At 42.8% G+C, this 17216-nt stretch overlaps 1 protein-coding gene across 1 annotated transcript in view; it reads left to right on the forward strand.

Moving 5' to 3' along the window:
- Positions 1–17216, forward strand: part of LOC134660274 (cyclin G) — a 47942-nt gene that overhangs the window by 19384 nt on the left and 11342 nt on the right. The window contains exons 2-7 of the mRNA XM_063516018.1: positions 6425–6531; positions 8016–8182; positions 10400–10515; positions 12365–12492; positions 13953–14149; positions 15643–15837. Of these exons, the coding sequence (XP_063372088.1) occupies positions 8042–8182; positions 10400–10515; positions 12365–12492; positions 13953–14149; positions 15643–15837 (777 nt within the window). The 5' untranslated portion in view covers positions 6425–6531; positions 8016–8041. The remainder of the gene's footprint in view (positions 1–6424; positions 6532–8015; positions 8183–10399; positions 10516–12364; positions 12493–13952; positions 14150–15642; positions 15838–17216) is intronic.

The raw sequence follows: 17216 nt of genomic DNA on the forward strand, positions 1-17216 counted from the left end.
TTTTAATGCGGTTCTGTGAATACATCTACTTACCAAGTTTCACTTCACGCCGATTAAGCCTGAAATAGAACGATTCGGAATTAGAACGGTGATCCGTCCGCCATTTTGTTTGTGTAACGGTCTTTTTGTCATAATTTCTCGTGGCGTATGATAATTTGGTGTAACGAAGGATTCGGACAAGCGGCGTTGTCGCACTTTGCTGTTCTGAACCTGTTTTGCATATTTTTACGATAATTTTCTCTCAACGGCACTGTAAAACTTTTCAATAGTAACGTACGCTCGTCCGAAATTAAAAAAAAATATTGCAAAGAAATAACGTCCACCGATTTTTATCTAAAAACAAATTTGTTATTTTTAACAACTTTCGTTGAATAGGTATATTGCGAAAACAAAATGCTAATATTAGATAGCACGGTCGGTCGGTGCGGTCTGTGCGTGACATTTTGGGACAATGGCAATCAAAATGTTCAATTATCTTTAGAAAGATACCAAATAAACTTTAACAAAACTACTTCATAAAGTAGTTTAAATTTTAGTTCAAGAGGAATCGAAAATTCTCTCCTATTTTCAAATAAAATCATAAAAGTAAAATGTATTTGATAATTTTTTTTTTTTTTTGATTTATGTATTTATGTATTTATTTCATTTCAAATGTATTTTGATTCTTAATAATATGATTACATCTTTTTTTTACTGTTGCGTAGGGCTTGTGTGACGTTATCTCTAATAAAACTGAAATTTATTACCATATAAAAACCCCAACCCCATTTTATTAGGTTTATGTTGCATGAATATGTATGTTACTATGCGCGCATAAGAGTGGAAAGAAAGTTTACAATAGTTATGTAAAGACACATTATAACGGTTGTGGTACACACAAATTATATACTAGAATATACTATTTATATGGACGATTAAGTACGAATTACCAATAAAAATAGTTTGTAACCTATCTATCGTACTTTAAATTATAATTTCTTGGTCTTCAGTATGTTGGTCAAGCTAGTATGTAAATTAATAAAGTATGCCGAATTGGAAAGTATTTGCTGTATGGTCTGTGGAAATCTATACATTTGTGGAAACTGTCTTACGCAAGATGTAATCTCGGATAGACGAGTCAATAATAAAGATAGCTAATCTTTACGATATGACAGATAATTTTGGTAGTTTATGTACCTACCTAAAAAGTGCCCTAACTCGCCAGTAAAGAATACGTTAAAAACAGTTATTGAGTCACGAGTCATGTCATGACACGATATAATTAAATAATAATGCTAAGCTTATACCTACATAACGGAATTTCTCTTATCGTTTGTTATTATTATTTGTGCGATTTGATACGAAATTAGTGCGCGAAATTAAAACGCTATTGACTAAACATAGAAGCTTAGAGAAAGTTGGATTGTTTTCGAAAACTGGTCTGTTGTATGTACTGGTCTGTCGTGAATTTATTATTTATGTTTGTATTGGCGTGGCTATAACGTGCGTCATATTCGTATTTTCTCTATTCGCTCTTAGTTTTCAAAGTTTGTTATTTTATTTCAGATCTCTCATGTATTCTGAGTGTTTATTTTAAAGATTCCACGCTATTTTGTTTAAACCCCGATCTCATGATGAGATTTTAGAGGAATTACGGATATTTGTAATCATAATATAGGCATACATTGATTTTTCGAGCAAATAAAAAATCAATTCAATTTTGCGTAGAAAATGACGCAGCCATAAATTGTAATGTACAGTTATAATACATATAACATAGGAATAGGAACCAACGAACATTCTACGATTCATTATGACAATCGTAAACCTAATTAATAATTATAAACAGTGTTCGGTTTACCAAAGTTATTACGGAATTCCAAGTTGTTTACCCAGTAGCGGGTTTCGTGTGAGAACCCAAACGTTGTGCGCCATTAAACTCTTGCGCACCTAATTGACGGCTCGCTGTTGTTATGATTTACTATTTACTCGCATAGCTGGCGTCGCGAGAATAGTGAAAGTGCACGTGTTATCGTGGCGTTTGTGGAAAAAGGACCTTAGTACACGTGTAATAAAGTTGAAATATAATGTAAGCGTTGAATTTCAGTTTATTTTTCAGACATGTGGAATAATAATTATGATATGTACGCACTATGAAATGCTCAGTAATGTTAAAAAAAAGGTTTTATTTTTTAAGATGTGTTATTTCTACATTTTCTACTATAGTCTATAATAGTGCGTCGTATACAAGCAGAAACCGCTTTTCATACTTGTATAATATGATTAACTTTAATGCACTTCGTTGCAACTTAAACAAAAGTATGAACATTTTTCAACTTACGGTTTTCAACGGATTAACCAATCGAGTAAATTAAGATGTATTGTCCGTATCGTACATGTGAAATCGTGCCCTTATAGTTAGACGTATGACGACACCGCAGCCAAACTGTGGAAATCGTTTAAATTCTCTACGCGAAGATGTAACTAGGCGTAGCGTTATAAAAACGACTGAATCTAATATAACTTGGCCCAGAGACTCATAACAATTGTGAGTGATTGTAGTTCTAACTTATAACTGTCTTTATGGTGAAGAGAGAATAACGGTACATTTGGCCACCGTCCGATATGGTTTAGAGACCGCACTAGCATCTTCGTTGACCGTCGGTGTACCTTATATTTTGGTAATAAGGTTTAAGGTCAGTTAAATGTGGGCGACGGTACAAAGGTGGGGGATTTAACGCTTGTGACGTCATTCGGAGGTCACGCATTAGTAATGAAACCTTCGGAAAACGAAATACCAAACTTATGAAGTTATGATTACGATATCGTTTTCAAACATTTTATTGAGAAATCTTGCCATTTATTTTTAATATTGTAGAATCAGCCAAGATAACTCTGCATGTCTAGGGGCTGTTCATAAATTACGTACCCTCCCCCAATTTGAAATGACGTAATTTATGAATAGCCCCCTACGACAATGTCAACTTTCTATGAAAAGGATCTTCTATGAAAGGAATAAGGATCAAAGTCGAATGGCGTTCTAAAAGCTTTAATCATGTGTCGAAACGAAAGATGGCAGTATATTTACTGTGGCTGCAAAGTTTACTTTGATAATACGCCTCTATTTCAAATTCTCTAGAAGTATTAGTAAGCTATGATAAGAAATGTCCATAAGTGTGGCCTGAGTGGACGCTCGCTCGAAGCGGAGCGTTCGGCGGGGCGTGCAGCGTGGCGTCGGGCACACAAGTGATTTGAGCAGCGTGCACTAAGGCCGCTCCTATACGTTTGCATTTGTTTAACATGCACGCCGCACGCCCCGCCCCGCTGCACGCCCAACTCGAGCGTCCACTCAGGCCTTACACTAAAAAATGACCATAAGTGTAAGGCCTGAGTGGACGCTCGAAGCGGAGCGTTCGGCGGGGCGTGCAGCGTGGCGTCGGACTCACGCGTGATGTGAGCAGCGTGCCCCGCTGCACGCCCAACAAGAGCGTCCACTCAGGCCTTACACTAAGAAGTAGAGCGTTAATATCCGATTTATTGGCACAGGATATGAGTTTATCCTCTAGAATTTCATCACAAGTTTACAAAAGTTGTAGGTTTAGTTTTGGGCAAAACTGAACCTTAAGCCGAAACATGATTTTTATGCCTGCACTGAAAGTTTGGTCGAGGACGCCATTGAAAACATTCCAATTTACATAAGTTGTTTTGCATAGTTTATTGGTAGCTAGAGTCATCGACTCGCTATCGGAACACGGTTCATCGCCAACTGTTGATACCCTCAATACGTAGCTTAATTAAACACATACATACGTCAATAGCAGACACTAGTCAATAATACACAATCATGAAAACACAACCATGTATGGAAATTGAGTCTTTGTCACACGAGTGGAACAAGTTTTTTTTTTATGTTGTTCTGTCCCGTCAGCTAGGTGACTATAGTAGCAAAGTTTGTTAGAAGAAATGTCATACTACGTTCTACTGATATGCTAAGTAGATGACTCATTATGGAAAGGGCCTATGACTGCCATAAAACAATATGTATTTCAAATATAACAAGGGTTTACAGAGTGACAAAAAAAAGTTGATTCACCCACATAATATGCATGTATTTTTAAATGATTGTCACTGAGCCTGTGACAAGTTTGAAAATGTACGAAGTGGCAAATAATCAAATTCCTTGACTGTATATCCAAATAGCTTAACTATTAAAGTCCTCGATAAATGACAACTTGACATGTTTACCTATTTAACTCATAAACGCTAACGTGTTAAATATTACGGTAAACGAACGTCAACGAAACATCATAACAAGTGACGTACCACATTCGTATGTCACTTGTTTATAAGGGTTTAACCATTGACAATATTGACATAGATATCTAGGGACTGGCTGGCACTAATAATGAGACATGACAGGGGCCAGTACAGCGGTGTGAAATCGCTACAACGCGATTGATTGATGAGTTCGCATCACGCGCGCGATTGGTTGACGAGTTCGCATTACGCGCGCTATTGGTCGCAACTAGTCGCGTTAGACTGCACGATTGGCTGGAATTCTACATTAGATATTATACGTCAATGCGTTTAACATAATGCAGCTTCATGCAGACTAGCCTCCAGTCCGTCGCTGGCCATAACTTCTTACCAGCTGCCTCAGTTAAACGGTTTAACTATATTTCTATAAGTATATATAAAAATGTATGCCTCGTCGTTTGCGCCACCCTTCACGAACTTCGTATAGCCAATAGGACCTATTAACGGTAATATATATAGATTGAACATATGTATGACGTTTCATACGCACCCCTTCATGAACTTCGTATAGCCAATAGTACCTATTAACGGTAATATATATAGATTGAACATATGTATGACGTTTCATACGCAGGGCACGTGTTGGTCCATGCTTATTTTATCTTTTTTGCACTGAATTATGCTACATTACGTTAATTAATCAATAATTACGACGCAATATTTGAAATCAATTAAAATGTACATATATTATCTCATTTACTAAGTTTACCCTGAATTTAACTCTAACTATAAACAGTACGTACTTTGATATATGAAAGTGGGAGTGTTATCCATTTCAATGGACATATCGTAAATTACGATAAAAGTAGATTCTAATTATGTATTAAAACCGGCATCATTCTGGTTTTAATCTTTATTATGAATAATATTTTATTATCCATTAGTATGTTCAAGCTAAATTGCACCCTCTTGTATACATAACAAAGCAGATTGTGCGACAAACCGACGCTTTAATAGTGTAAATAACAAATATAACGATGATTTCTTGTTTAGGTGATACTATATTTATATTTCACAATCTGAATAACCTTCGTACTGTCAATGTCATATGTTACAAATGTTATTAACCCAATATATTACGGGTATGTGATAAAATTTAAAAAATAGAACATACAGCCAGCATCAAAACTGGCTAAGCGGACCATGTGGCTTATTAAGCCTGTAATAACCCTTTTGACACTGACATATTATGTCCATAACAAGCCAGATCAAATCCATGTCTGTTATTTATTTATTACAATTAGAATAAGCCTACTAGGCGACCAAAATAACTTACGTCGGAAGTAATATGATTTCAGAAATATGTAATCCTAAAAATATCATTTCGTTTTATAGTATTTTCGATCAACGAACTTTTCGACTAAATATCTAGATATTATTGCTCATATTAATACGGTTTTTAATCTGAAATTTCTGAATGTAGGTATACCAATACAAATATTGTGTAAAACATGTAAAACGTAGGTCAATATGTCATACAGTTTTTTTCTATTGTCAAAGTCCATTGCCATTGCATTGTTTGTTAACAACAAGGCGGCGCTCCAAAATAAAAATAAGTAATATAACATATATTCACGAAGACACTGGTTGACCGACTCTCCCACATTGATCACATCACATCGTCATATTCATGTTTTAAATATTTACAGATATTCATACAGAGTTCCAAACATTGTACATTTCCCTGTCAAGCGACCCGATACGAACTCACGTTCGTTTAAAAGTAGTATTAAGGGTTAGTACTAACCCGGTGTATACTAGAGGGTCAAGGGAGACCGGGCCTTAAATTTACCTTAAAGCATTGCTGTGTGCACTGTGTCTCGCTAGAGTTCAGTGCCTGCCCTACATCAGTGTTCAACCGCTGGTGTATAGTCCTGACAATAAAGAGAGCGAAGGCGGCTGAGCAATAGTCTTTCAACAAGGCATTGACTCGGTAACCTTACTGAACCTAATCCCAACCTAGTCCCAAACGCATCCTAGATCTATCCAGTACTTACTGATCTAGTCCTAAATAAAATCCTTTTCCTTTATTCCTCGCCCAACAAGGGAGGGTTTCTTGTACGTCCTGCCCTCCTGGTCATCGCTCAGAGGCCCCGGCCGCTCTGTGTTGACCGCTCTCTCTCGTCAGGTACTAGGGCCGCCGCGCCCGGTCGCGCACTCGGGACGGACGAAGGGGGAATCGGTGCAGGCACATACAACGACTTCACGCCGCTGCTGCCCTCTGCACTAAGTTAGGTGAGTTTGAGTTGTTGCACAATTCTTATCTCCTGGTACTTGAATACATCAAATCCATGTTTTTACCGTCACTCTAGTCTAGTCTTTATCTGCCTCTCTAGCTCTACGTTCAATATTCATGAAAAACACTAAGGCAAGTAACGAAATTTGCATTTTTATGTTTGAGATAGGCACTCCGCATTCTGCTATCCGCGAAAGGGTTCTTTACAAGTCACAATCTAATTATTTAAAAATTTTGTAAACCAAAAGTAGTTAAATTTGGAGACTGAAATCTATCGACATTTTTGAGTGAGTGTAATCAATATTTCGATGATATTATGTCATAAGTATAAAATAAATGAGCTGTACATTATTTTATGCGTAACCTTAGCGAATGTCAATTTGTTTATTATTGTTCAAGGTACGCTATTAATACCTGACATAGGGGCGCCTAGATATTTGTTGAGACGCCAACTATGTTTAAATATAAAGGCAATAACTATAATAAACAATGGAATTTATTATTTGTGTCTGCATCTCATAAATAGATCAACTATGATCGCTCAACACGCCCGCATCGAGAAAAATATTAATTTACTTTCTTTTTCCAGTATTCTGAATTAGTTTTCGATTATCCGAAATTATCACGTCGCAAACCGTGCGTGCTAAGTTGCTAACGTTGCAAGAATTTAGGAGTCTTGCGCAATCACAAAAATCATAGTATTCATAGTTAACACGTCCGCCGTAATATTTCGGAAGCATTAATTTAGTTGCATTAGATTCGCCTTGGTGTAGTAACTCTAGCTAATGTTGTTTGCCCCGGCAGCAAAAGTTTGTTTTCCTATCGTGCCCTCGCGCGAGTCGCAACGCACGAGATTCTGCTTTTAGAATATTGGATATCCGAAACAGGGATGTTGCGGATGCAGATTTTTTGACATCCGCGGATGCGGATGCGGATGCGGATTTTTAAGGGCTCACATCCGCGGATGCGGATGCGGATGCGGATGTCAAGATTAGGTACTTAGAAAACGTCAAATATTACATTTTTAGTATTTTTTTATTAAAAAAACCAAACGTTTAGTATTTGAGCAAGAATATAGGTGCGTTATATTTAATAAACAGTAACTTCGCCGACTTTTCTGGATCTAGACGATTTCGTTATAGGTAATGACGAAATTACCTAGCACTTACGCCGCCGCTAAGACGTTCCTGTACCGACTTGTTCGACATCCGCATCCGCATAAGCTCCGCATCGATTTTATGCGGATGCGGATGCGGATGCGGATGTTGAAAATAACGCGGATGTTCCGCGGTTGCGGATGCGGATGCGGATGTTCGCAACATCCCTGATCCGAAAGATATTAATATTAAGCCTGTCAGTTAAACGCAAAAGGCAGCTCCAAACAACTGACAGGCTGATATCGTCCGGCGGACTGGTAATCAGTGGGCCCCTTTAGAAAACTATTACTTCAAATAGCAATAGTTTTAACTTCCTAACTGTACAGGTGCCGATTCACCCTTCAGCCCGACGATGCAGAGAGCGGGCGCGAGGCACCCGGATGCTAGCCCGTCCACCTCCGGCGCCATGGAGGAGCACTACGCTACGCTCAACGAGTACCTGCAAATGGAACACAAGTTCCAGCCGAGACTGTGTCTGCCTAATGAGTCCGAGGTACCTAGCTTACACCCTACGCTCTTATTCGCTAGGTGCACGACTGGTGCTGCCCTCATTTTGGCAGACTTTCTACGTTAAATCTTATGGAGTAAAATTAGTTCAAGCGGCTGCCGCTAGTACTAATGGCGGCCACTCCATAAGATTACCTGTGTTTGTGATGATCAGCGCCACTTCCCCCTCCACCGACTTCGCACCTTGCCAATACGCCCTCGCAACCAGAGTTTGTGACCGACAAGTCTGCTATCCTGTTATAAGTAAATAAGTACCTACCTTTCAGTGGCGGCTCGTCAAACATATCCCTAGGCAAGCCGGGGCTAATTTGGCTTACATATTTCCTTTACAACTCTGATCAAACGTCCAAAAACAGGCAAGCCGGTGGGAATCGGCTTTTATGGACGCGCCGCCACTGCAAGTTTGTGACCAACAAGTCTGCTATCCTGACTGTGAGGAATTCCTGTTATAAATAAGTAACTTTAAAACAGTGTAGATACTTTAACACATTCATTGCCACCCAGCCAAACAAGACATCCACGCCAGGCCACAAAAATTTCGTCATATAAAGCTGTAGTACCACGATCCCGACTATCGGGTCGTCCGGCCTGGGAACGAAATCATAAAATACCCGATAGTCGGGTTTTCGGCACTGAATGTGTTAAAAGATAAAGATTCTATGTTTGACGACTTTAGGGGCCAAATTAGTGCATGATATTCCCTCTTTAATTGGATGTTTAGCCGTCGAGACAATCGTCTTCAATGTACCTAAATATTCAAGTCTTGACTGTCGCCTAATGATTTAAAAGTATCTCATACCAAAATGGTGTTACTGTCTTCCCAGTCTACTGGTGAGCCTTTGACGACATGATACTGCACTTTGGTAGCCTGCATTATTTTATTTAAAAAACCTATGCAAATTATTTGAAACGATTATGGCGGTGACGGCATATCTTGTTTTTCGAATATTAGGTACATTGATCCGTAATTAAGTATGAAACAAGGACAAGCTATTTAGGCCTGGCCTTTGTTTAGCTAGAGACCTCAAAACTTCCTGATTATAGTTTACAACTATATAAACAAATCTACTTAATACAACCGGACCGCATAGGAAGCGATCAAACATCACAGAACACACGAAACCGATTCCTAGCCGACATCATCATCAAAACTCGACTCTATAACCTATTTAATACGGTTTCAAATCGAGCAACAAAAACGCTCCATGAAGGGCAATGTTAAACGCCACCGATTCAGCCTTAAACATTCACCATTTTGCATTAAATCGAGGTCTTTCGAAGACGACATACGAACATTTCAAAAAGCTGTATGTATCTATGAACGACATTGGCTTGTACGACGTTTTAAAATTCAGTTGAATTTTGTTTACGCATGCTGGTTGACAATAAACCTGTTTGAATTTCGGTATTCAAAATCTATGGATAAGGAATGTTCGCGAAAAGTTTCTACTCGTATTATGGAGGTCATGTACTGTGCGCGGTGCTAAGAATCCAATGTTTTTAGGGTTCCGTACCCGAAGGGTGAAAACGGGACCCTATTACTAAGACTTCGCTATCCGTCCGTCTGTCACCAGGCTGTATCTCATGAACCGCGATAGCTAGACAGTTGAAATTTTCACAAATGATGTATCTCTGTTGCCGCTATAACAACAAGTACTAAAAATAAAATAAATATTTAAGGGGGGCTCCCATACAACAAACACGATGTTTTTGCTCTATTTTTTGTTGATAGTGCGGAACCCTCCGTGTGCGAGTCCGACTCGCACTTGGCCGGTTTTTTATATAGTATGCCTTGTAAGCTTGACCTTCATATAGTTTTTTGTTAATGACGTTCCATTGCGTAAGTGACGAGTAGCGTCCTCGGTCCAAACCTGTCAAACCTGGATTTTATCAATGTGATGGATTAATGTATTATTATTATTAAATTGTACAACGGGACTTAATCGCGTATCTAAGTTTTAAGATTTACCTCCGACGTTTCGAGGACGGCGTTGTCCCCGTGGTCTCGGAGAAGACTGGCTTAAGTTGGCATCAGCATCTTCTAACCGCGCGAGTTTTTCGAACTACCCGCACTTGGTCTTGTTTATCCGCTTGAACGTTTTGCGCACTAGGATACGCTTAGATACGCGATTAAGTCCCATTGTACAATTTAATAATGTGTAAAAATCGTGAATGTTTAAATCAGTGTATTAATTGTTTGCAGAACGGGGAAGTAACAACTGGGGCCCGCGATGGCGCTGCGCACGTGATGCGCTGCCTCAAGGTGTGGTACGACCTGCCCACCGAGGTGCTCATAGACGCCGTCAGCCTCTTCGACAGGTGAGAATGTCACACTTAACGCGTGAGCGTTGTAATATACAGGTCCTTATGAGAGACGGCACACCGCTTGCGTGACGTGTGCGTGTGCGGCTCCAACATTTTTGCACAAATGGACGTCTACGCATACTCGGTCGGTGTGCTCTGGCCTTTAATGCCACAGACTTAACGCCCCTATTCATAAAACTTTGCAGATCTCTCTCTCTTTCTAACAAACAACTGTCAAAATGGCAGAGAGGAACAACCGATTATAAACGTTACCACCATAAACTGCTGAAAACAGGACCTTTTAAAATGTTGTACAACTACAATATACAATGGTGTAGGATAGAAGTCAGTAGAGGTGCTCGCGGGACCTTAAGATTTTTATGCTTCATAATGAGTGTGTAAAGGGTCTCTATTGTTTCCCAAAAAGTTTTAAGCCGTAATGTATTGTGTGCATTTTCGTTAGTCATAATTCATATGGTTCAGAAACGCGTCACTTTTCAGGATTGCCATAAAACAAACCTAACCTATTTTAACCTATCTACAGGGTGGATTTTCTTTTTGGGTCAGTGAGGGCAGTCCTGTTACATTTAAGGATCATAATACTGTATGAAGACATTGCTGTAAGACTGATGGGCGAGATAGAAAATTGTGAATAAAATTTCACGTTTTCTCCATAGTAAATGTATGCAAAAGTTTTTATTAATTTGTGGCTTTTTAGTACATTATCGAAAGTTGACTCCTAGGAAACTATTGATACTGGATAGGAATGGAATCGATTGGCATACAAAAATAGCATGTGAAAAATAAAAGTTTTCGTTTTCATACAAATTGTATGGGAAAAGTTTTCCTCGATTTGTGGCTTTTCTAGCCGGAATTTTTTTTTTGGTTCCATACAAGCTTTTGATCCTGAATAGGAATGGGATCGATTGGCATCAAAAAAAAAGTTTGTCAAAAATGACCTTTTTCTCGCACCCTGTATGTTTTTTTCAAAATCTGTAAAAGCCAATCTTCATTAATTTGAAATCGAGGGAAGGTCTTCTAAGACCGTTTTCTCGTAGCAGCACGGGATCTGGTAGCTGCCCTCACTGACCCAAAAAGAAAATCCACCCTGTATAGGATAACCTTGCGAAAATCCTGAAAGTTAACGGTTTCAGTTTTATGACTAATGACAATATGACAAACAATACACTAAGACTTAAAACTTTATGAGACCACGTGTGTAGTCGGTTTCAGCTTTATGACTAACTAGCGACCCGCCCCGGCTTCGCACGGGTTAACAAATTATACATAAACCTTGCCCTTGAATCAATCTATAAAAAAACCGGCCAAGTGCGAGTCGGACTCGCGCACGGAGGGTTCCGCACCATCAACAAAAAATAAAGCAAAACAAACAAAAAAAAAACAAGCAAAAAAACGGTCACCCATCCAAATACTGACCCCGCCCGACGTTGCTTAACTTCGGTCAAAAATCACGTTTGTTGTATGGGAGTCCCACTTAAATCTTTATTTTATTCTGTTTTTAGTATTTGTTGTTATAGCGGCAACAGAAATACATCATCTGTGAAAATTTCAACTGTCTAGCTATCACGGTTCGTGAGATACAGCCTGGTGACAGACGGACGGACGGACGGACGGACAGACGGACGGACGGATGGACGGACGGACAGCGGAGTCTTAGTAATAGGGTCCCGTTTTTACCCTTTGGGTACGGAACCCTAAAAACCGCATCAAAATCCGTTGCGTAGTTTTAAAGATTAAGCTTTATAGGGACAGACAGCGGGAAGCGACTTTGTTTTATACTATGTAGTGATAATGAGTGTGTAGTTTCATAGCTTGTATCTGACATGTATATATTGTTGTACAGGTTCCTAACCAAGATGAAGGTGCGTCCGTGCCACGTGCCGTGCATCACCGTGGCCTGCATGAACATAGCCATCGACCAGCACGCCGCGCACACTAAAGAGGCTCGCAAGGTGTCCGTCGAGGAACTGGGTAAGTGACATGGCTTCAGAGATAACAGGCGGTCTAGCCAAGGCATAGAGAAAAAAATACATAGCGTGCTCACTCCATAGATCAGTTTTAGTACCAAAAAGACTTAGCATTTGCATCGAGTAGCGGAACTATCAGTACTGCTACTTGACAATAGATGTAGCACCGACCGGAAAGTCTTATGCTGTTGAGATAAGACTTTCCGGTCGGTGCTACATCTATTGTCAAGTAGCAGTACTGATAGTTCCATTACTCGATGCTAGATGTAGACACTGAAATTAATAGTCTGAACTGATGTATGGAGTGAGCACTCTATGTATTTTTTTCTCTATGGCCAAGGTGACAGAATAAATAATAGTACTAGGTACAGAAGATTCACTCTCTAACAAAACGCGTCTATTACGACAGATATGACCGCTAGGTGGCGCAAGCGCGAGCAGGCGTCCGTTCCGTAGGGGTGCGCGGCAAATAATATGGCTAGACACTAAAATTGGTGTGGGCCGCATGTACTTGTAGGTACTTGTAGCGACGCGACGTAATCGCGGAGTGAGCCACGCCTGTCAAGGTGACAATCGCTTGCGCTTCGCCATTCAATCGCTTTGTGTCTCTTTATCACTCTTCCGTATGTGTGACAGTGAGAGTTGCGTTTCGTTCGCTACGGAGCGTAAGCGATTGGCATGTTGGCTACGCGGACTGGCTGGTCCTTACAGAACCAGTCTTTCCCCATTGATACCAAGTCTAATGATAAGATCTAAAGATTCTGAAATAATTCGTGTATTTGCTGTTCCGCCGCCAATCAGTGACCCCGATTTAGTGATTTAGTGATGTGATAAATGATAGTATTTTACAAGTACTATGTATGTATGTTTGTACGGGTCAAATCTTGCAAGTTAAATTTGACTCACTTCCCGCTTTACAATGAGTGTGTAAGTCGGGTGACAATGCAATATTATGATACCATGGACCTGATCTGATGATGGAGACAGGAGGTGGCCATAAACAACGCAACTAATTTGTGTTTGGGGTTTTTAGAATTGTCTCGATGAGTAAGTAGTTGATGATATAGTTGTCTATGGAAAGAAAAGTACAGTCAGCGATAAAAGCTTGTACCAAAATTATTTTTTTGCATAGACTAGGAATCCTCTAGATGGAGTTTAGAGCAATTCTTTCATGAAACCGATGCTGCCAAAAATACTGGGGTGCGGGGGACGAGGCGAGCGAGTCCCGTGCCGTGATTGGTCCGTTCAAAGACACGGACGTCACACAAACACACTTTGACTCGAAAATGGAGTAAAACTACCGTATATTTGTGGCAGCTACTATGCTCAGTCTGGATGATTTCTTGTCTGTGTTTTTTTGTCAAAAACGTATTAAATAGTGTTGTAAAGTCGGTTGATTGTTTAAAGACGATTGTCAGTTCGATATCTGTGACCATAGACGTTACAATTAGTTTTTTTTTCCAGTGTCGATCTCCCAGTCTGCGTGCACGGCGGGCGACGTGGCGCGCATGTCGCGCGTGGTGGCGGACAAGCTGGCGGCGGCGGCGGGCACGCGCGCCGTCACCGCGCGCGACTGGCTGCGGCTGCTCGCGCAGCTGCTGCAGCCGCACTGCTGCCCCGCGCCACCAGAGGTGAGCCTCCAGACCAGGGATGTAACGGATGTGGTTTTATCGGAACCGAAAGCGGAACCGGATGTTATAAATTTAGTTTATCGGAACCAGAAACGGAATCGGAACCAGAACCGGAGCCCGAGTCAGTACTATCAGTAGGTATACATTACACAACACAACACATACGAATACGTACTTTAAATTCAAAAACACGGATAAACCAGAACATCTAATTACTGCAGCACGTGGCAAGCGGGGCTATGAGCGAATGACTGGTATAAACCTGTTTTTTTTTTATGTACACCGCTCATGTCCCGCCGCCGCGCTAAGCATTGACATCCGATATAACTTCCGTTTCAAAAGTAACGGAACCGGAACAGAAACGGATGTGTAATACCAGACGGAAGTTCCGACTTAACGGAAACGGAGCTCCGTAATATCCCTGGTCCAGACAGTTGGCTTGAACCACAGAATAAATAATACTACTAACTACAGAAGACTCACTCTCTAACATAACCCGTCTGTTACGATCAGCACAGATATGGCCGCTAGGTGGCGACAGCGCCACGCGCGGCTTATGGCTTTCCCCAAAATTGGGGCCGAACGGATGTACTTTTAAATACCTGTAGCAAAGCGACGAAATCGCGGAGTGAGACCCGCCTGCTTAAACGTCTAAAATGATTGTGATGATGGTCTCAGACACAGAATAAATAATTGTACTAGGTACAGAAGATTCACTCTCTAACAACACGCGTCTATTACGAAAGATATGACAAGCACGAGCAGGCGTCCGTTCCGTAGCGGTGCCCGGCAACTATCATGGCTAGACACCATAATTGGTGTGGACCGTATGTACTTGTAGGTATTTGTAGCGACGCGACGAAATTATGGAGTGAGCCACGCCTGTCTTCGGTTCAAACTGTGATCCGCGCGCTAGGTCTGACGCGGGAGTCCTACCGAGGTGGCTAACGAAACAATCGAAAAGTCAAAAGTGTATGGATGGATTTATCTTAATTCTAGTGTGCCCCCGGGTTCAAAAGTTCAGAATGTTTCAATCCAGATTGATACGATTGGGCTTGTCGTGCCAAATTATTTGGTACTGCTACTGAAAACAAAACCATACATTCATTAAGCCAAGAAAAATCGTACAAAATTTGGTTTATCAACATTGAAATATGTTTAGAGACTGGAATCTCAATTTTATGAAAATAAATAAATAAATATTATAGGACATTATTACACAAATTGACTAAGCCCCACGGTAAGCTCAAGAAAGCTTGTGTTGTGGGTACTCAGACAACGATATATATAATATACAAATACTTAAATACATAGAAAACAACCATGACTCGGAACAAATATCTGTGCTCACACAAATAAATGCCCTTACTGGGATTCGAACCCAGGACTGCGGCTTCACAGGCAGGGTCACTACCCACTAGGCCAGACCGGTCGTCAAAATACTCCCAAGAACGTTAATTTTCAAGAAAATCGCTCGCTACTTTGATCCAAACGATTGTAATTTTTTTTTTAATTTCCAGGAGGCGGAGCTTCTAAAGCTGCTAGAGATAGTTGTGTGCGACGCGGCCTGCGCCAACGCGCGCACCAGCGAGCTAGCGCTCGTCCTGCTCTACCACCACCTGGAGCAGCGGCTCGTGGAGCTGGCCCGCGGCGCGCCGCTGCCCGACCGGGCCTACCAGCTGTTCGAGGTCGGCGCACAGCTGCAGCACTACTGCAACGTATGTATAGCCCTGCTCCTGCTCTACCACCACCTGGAGCAGCGGCTCGTGGAGCTGGCCCGCGGCGCGCCGCTGCCCGACCGGGCCTACCAGCTGTTCGAGGTCGGCGCACAGCTGCAGCACTACTGCAACGTATGTATAGCCCTGCTCCTGCTCTACCACCACCTGGAGCAGCGGCTCGTGGAGCTGGCCCGCGGCGCGCCGCTGCCCGACCGGGCCTACCAGCTGTTCGAGGTCGGCGCACAGCTGCAGCACTACTGCAACGTATGTATAGCCCTGCTCCTGCTCTACCACCACCTGGAGCAGCGGCTCGTGGAGCTGGCCCGCGGCGCGCCGCTGCCCGACCGGGCCTACCAGCTGTTCGAGGTCGGCGCACAGCTGCAGCACTACTGCAACGTATGTATAGCCCTGCTCCTGCTCTACCACCACCTGGAGCAGCGGCTCGTGGAGCTGGCCCGCGGCGCGCCGCTGCCCGACCGGGCCTACCAGCTGTTCGAGGTCGGCGCACAGCTGCAGCACTACTGCAACGTATGTATAGCCCTGCTCCTGCTCTACCACCACCTGGAGCAGCGGCTCGTGGAGCTGGCCCGCGGCGCGCCGCTGCCCGACCGGGCCTACCAGCTGTTCGAGGTCGGCGCACAGCTGCAGCACTACTGCAACGTATGTATAGCCCTGCTCCTGCTCTACCACCACCTGGAGCAGCGGCTCGTGGAGCTGGCCCGCGGCGCGCCGCTGCCCGACCGGGCCTACCAGCTGTTCGAGGTCGGCGCACAGCTGCAGCACTACTGCAACGTATGTATAGCCCTGCTCCTGCTCTACCACCACCTGGAGCAGCGGCTCGTGGAGCTGGCCCGCGGCGCGCCGCTGCCCGACCGGGCCTACCAGCTGTTCGAGGTCGGCGCACAGCTGCAGCACTACTGCAACGTATGTATAGCCCTGCTCCTGCTCTACCACCACCTGGAGCAGCGGCTCGTGGAGCTGGCCCGCGGCGCGCCGCTGCCCGACCGGGCCTACCAGCTGTTCGAGGTCGGCGCACAGCTGCAGCACTACTGCAACGTATGTATAGCCCTGCTCCTGCTCTACCACCACCTGGAGCAGCGGCTCGTGGAGCTGGCCCGCGGCGCGCCGCTGCCCGACCGGGCCTACCAGCTGTTCGAGGTCGGCGCACAGCTGCAGCACTACTGCAACGTATGTATAGCCCTGCTCCTGCTCTACCACCACCTGGAGCAGCGGCTCGTGGAGCTGGCCCGCGGCGCGCCGCTGCCCGACCGGGCCTACCAGCTGTTCGAGGTCGGCGCACAGCTGCAGCACTACTGCAACGTATGTATAGCCCTGCTCCTGCTCTACCACCACCTGGAGCAGCGGCTCGTGGAGCTGGC

This window comes from Cydia amplana, chromosome 26 (assembly GCF_948474715.1).
Source record: "Cydia amplana chromosome 26, ilCydAmpl1.1, whole genome shotgun sequence".
Lineage (NCBI taxonomy): Eukaryota > Metazoa > Arthropoda > Insecta > Lepidoptera > Tortricidae > Cydia > Cydia amplana.